This window comes from Nothoprocta perdicaria, unplaced genomic scaffold (assembly GCF_003342845.1).
Source record: "Nothoprocta perdicaria isolate Ctin4 unplaced genomic scaffold, notPer1 scaffold_96, whole genome shotgun sequence".
NCBI lineage: Eukaryota > Metazoa > Chordata > Aves > Tinamiformes > Tinamidae > Nothoprocta > Nothoprocta perdicaria.
In genome coordinates this window covers 372,759-376,287 of record NW_020456265.1, presented here as the reverse complement: position 1 = coordinate 376,287, position 3,529 = coordinate 372,759, and the positions used below count along the sequence as shown (strand labels likewise).

The window sequence follows — 3,529 nt, the reverse complement described above, 5'->3', positions numbered from 1 at the left end:
ACAACCTCCCTGGGCAGGGGATCAGCCATTTGAATAAGTCATGTAGAAGCTTATCCCAGAGCACCGCACATGCAGTAAGACCCCAATAATGTATTTTTCATTTTTTTTTAAACACATCAGATGATGGAAGCCTGACAGAACGTAAGCAGGGCTGAGTGGTAATTAAAGTGTAAAGCTGTCATGCAAAGACATGAAGACAGATACATACTTGCATATGTAGCAGACAGATACAWTCATACACACACACACATTTACACAGACATAGCAGAAAACCTACATGAATTCTTTGTGCTGTAGCTCACTACAGAGTAGTACAGGGAGGTTCCTGTGTTGGAATGTAAGTTAATATATTTCTCTGAAAACAAAATTCTACCTCATCAGTCCATTAGTCTYATTTAAAGAGGTGATCAACACACAAATAAAAAGAATGCAGTTCACCCAGCACACTCAATTTCCTCCAAAGCTTTCCAACGAGGGCTATTAAAGGGCTTTTAGAGAAATAGACTGACCACTGAATGAGAGGGGCAGTCCTTGCATTAAAAAGAATTCAGAAAATGGTAAACAAAGACTTGATTTTGCAGAGGTGAACCTTGAAGTAACTTCCTTTTGGGCCTGTGCTATTTGATATCTTCAGGGGCAATTTTCAAAAGGAACGAATAGCAGATTAACAAAGTTTGCTAACAGCAATCCCACATTATGTTGCAATCCATCTGAAGCCAAATGAAAGGGGAAGATCAGAAGATTTTGTATTGCTGAGTGACCACTAATAAGAGACCTGATGAAATTCAAGATTCACAAACACAACGGAATTAAAACTARTTGCTTCTTACTAATCCATCAGCCTGTGCCGTGAATTAGCAGTTACATTCAGGATTGCCACTAAGCAGGGCAGGTAATTTTCTGAAAAAAGGCCATTTCAGCACTCAGCACTCACAAAGACAGWAAGCTGGGGTAGGGGTCATTCTGTACCTACTAGCACAGTTTTGCACACCCTTCCCCTAAACATTCCCCAACACGGCCTGTGATACTTTYTATTACTAACTCCTAAAGCACAAAAAGAAAAAAATAATCACAAGCCAAATGAAGTAATAACAGGCTAGCCAAAAGACTGATTTTAAAAATTAGCRAGTTCTTACTCTTGCTCGACTGACTTGTTACTTACCAGCCTTCCAGAGAAAGGAGAAAAAAAAAGACAAAACCCATTGTGCTGTTATAATATCTGGATATTCTATAATTATCCTGCCCTGGATAATAATGCTGTTACCAGTTCAGAACACATCACCACACCACCTCACGCAGTAAGATGCTCCGTGCTGGGTAGGCTGAAAGCCAAGCCTGAGAGACAGAAACTCACACGAACAGCGGTGTCCACGCCAGCCGAGGCGAGCCGATTGATCTTCCCATCCGTCCCGTGCTGGAAGTCCAAGCTATAAACGGGCTCCTTGTTATGCCACGCTATTTCACAGGTGATGACCTTCATGCTTGCTAAAGAAAACAGAGCAAACGCTGGATAAAGCGGCGTTTCTTATAACGGGGACAATGCAGGTTTCACATGCACCACAGATCCCGTAAAAGAAGTTTCACTACAAAAGTGGAAGAAACGACAGAATTACAGGAAAACAACTTTAAAACGCAACGATTTATTAAAGTTACTGCCTGGGCATCCTGTGAGGAAGAGGATAACTTGCGCCTCCCACCTCAATTAAATGTCGCGACAGGAGCGCAGGGTAAGGTCAAAGCGCCCCCACTGCAACAACGCCCAAGTACAACCCGGGGGCAGATAGATTTATTTACCCGCATTCCACCCGGGCCGTTAACGGTCGGCGCCTACCTGAGCGCGCGGCCCGCCGCGGGGCTCGCGCTTCCCGCGCGCCCGCCCGCCTTTCCCGCCGCGCGCCGCCTGCGCCTGCGCGCCGCGCGCCCCAGCCCCTCCCGCGGCGGCAGCGCCCCCTGGCCGCGCGGGGGGGCAGCGGGGAGGCGGCTCACGGCGGCGGCCGTTGGGGAGGCCCCAACGGCCGCCGCAGGAGATGCGGCTCCAAACGTGGCGCACGGGGCTTTTTCTGTCCGCTTCGATCTTCGTTCACATSAGTATTTTCGTAGCACCCGCTGTCATTTTACTCTAGCAAGTCATTTCACATACATATACCTTTGATTCAGATTCTGCAATACACATCCCCTATGGAGCTGGTAAAGAATCATGGAAAATCCAACTATTTGAGGCTCTCGCTGTAAACATCATGACACCTGGACACCCTGATATGAATCTGAGCTGTGGGGATCTTGAAGGCACCCAAAAAAGCTACTTAAGAATTAAGCATCAGGGACAATTCTCAGTTTTATGCTGGTTATAACTGGGCACGCTTCAGTCTTTGGAGTAATATTCACCGAGGGGAACCATTTCCACARGAAAGATTCAATGTGTAACTTCAGAGGTGAAGAACAAACAAATAATGCCTGTCTTTATTTCCCACCCAAATATGCAGCACCCAGGATATTTACAATACAGTAACTATTCTGGAATGCATTTGCCACAAGAAATAAAGGCATTGGGCATTTTTACTTCAGAGTAAGCTTTAGGTTGGTAATTACGGGCTGAGTTGACAAAATGGCTTCTCTGTTTCCMTGGGAAGGTACAGGAGAGTCAACTGACTCCCATTTAAGAGTTTTAAAGCTTGCCTCAGTTCCTCTACTGGCCCCTAGTATGCAAGTAAACAAAGGAACCCATAATAACAAGGCAGCGCTCTATGCTCTGTTTAAAATGTTCTTACATTTAGACTAGTCCATACCAAATACCTTGCCCATCTGCAGTCTTGTAATAATAATTGTATTATTATTATTATTGTTTTCCTGCCACTTTCTGTGTTGCAGAGCCCAGCAGAGCAGCCTACCAGTGKACAGGGGGAGAAGGGAATGGGGCCACAACATGCAGCAGCAAGAGAGATGCTTGATCCGCYCAGTCCCAACCTTGTCTCTGGAATCCAGTGTCTGTGCCTCAACCAATTTCCTAAGGAGGTCTTGAGGAGTCCCAAAGCCTGTTACAGCAGCCATCTCTTCACTGGGAAACAACATTCCCTACACGCAACAGACAGYTTCTACTAGTAGAGAGTAGAAAGCAAGGAGGGCTGCCTAGCTCCACAGCATGAGTTGTTCGCTTAAGTTCGCCACTCAAAAACAGACAAGTGTCCCCTAAGGCTCATTTAGATATATTTAAAATAAACCAGAAATACTAGCCATTCTGCAGAGTATTTATTTAGAAACAAAAACATTGCATCTGATCACATACAAGTTTTGATCCAGCAAACTCAGATTTATATAATTTCTTTTTTCTTTTTTTTACAAAAAATACATTTTAACAAGTAAATAAAACCCCTTTCCATTAGTCCACTGTTTTTCAAAATGTAAATGTACAGTGTAAATCTTCCATTTTCAATATAGACATATGCTATATTTTGCCAGTCACCTCTAATAAATTCAACTACATAATCTGATGAAACATAATAAATAAATTGAAAAACTACACACCAATAAA

At 44.0% G+C, this 3,529-nt stretch overlaps 1 protein-coding gene across 1 annotated transcript in view; it reads right to left on the bottom strand.

Annotated features, from left to right (window-relative positions):
* The window catches only part of CHAF1B (chromatin assembly factor 1 subunit B), a 16,955-nt gene extending 15,475 nt beyond the window's left edge, over positions 1-1,480 (bottom strand). The window contains exon 1 of the mRNA XM_026053051.1: positions 1,355-1,480. Coding sequence (XP_025908836.1) covers positions 1,355-1,480 — 126 coding nt within the window. The remainder of the gene's footprint in view (positions 1-1,354) is intronic.
* Positions 1,481-3,529: the final 2,049 nt, after the last annotated feature.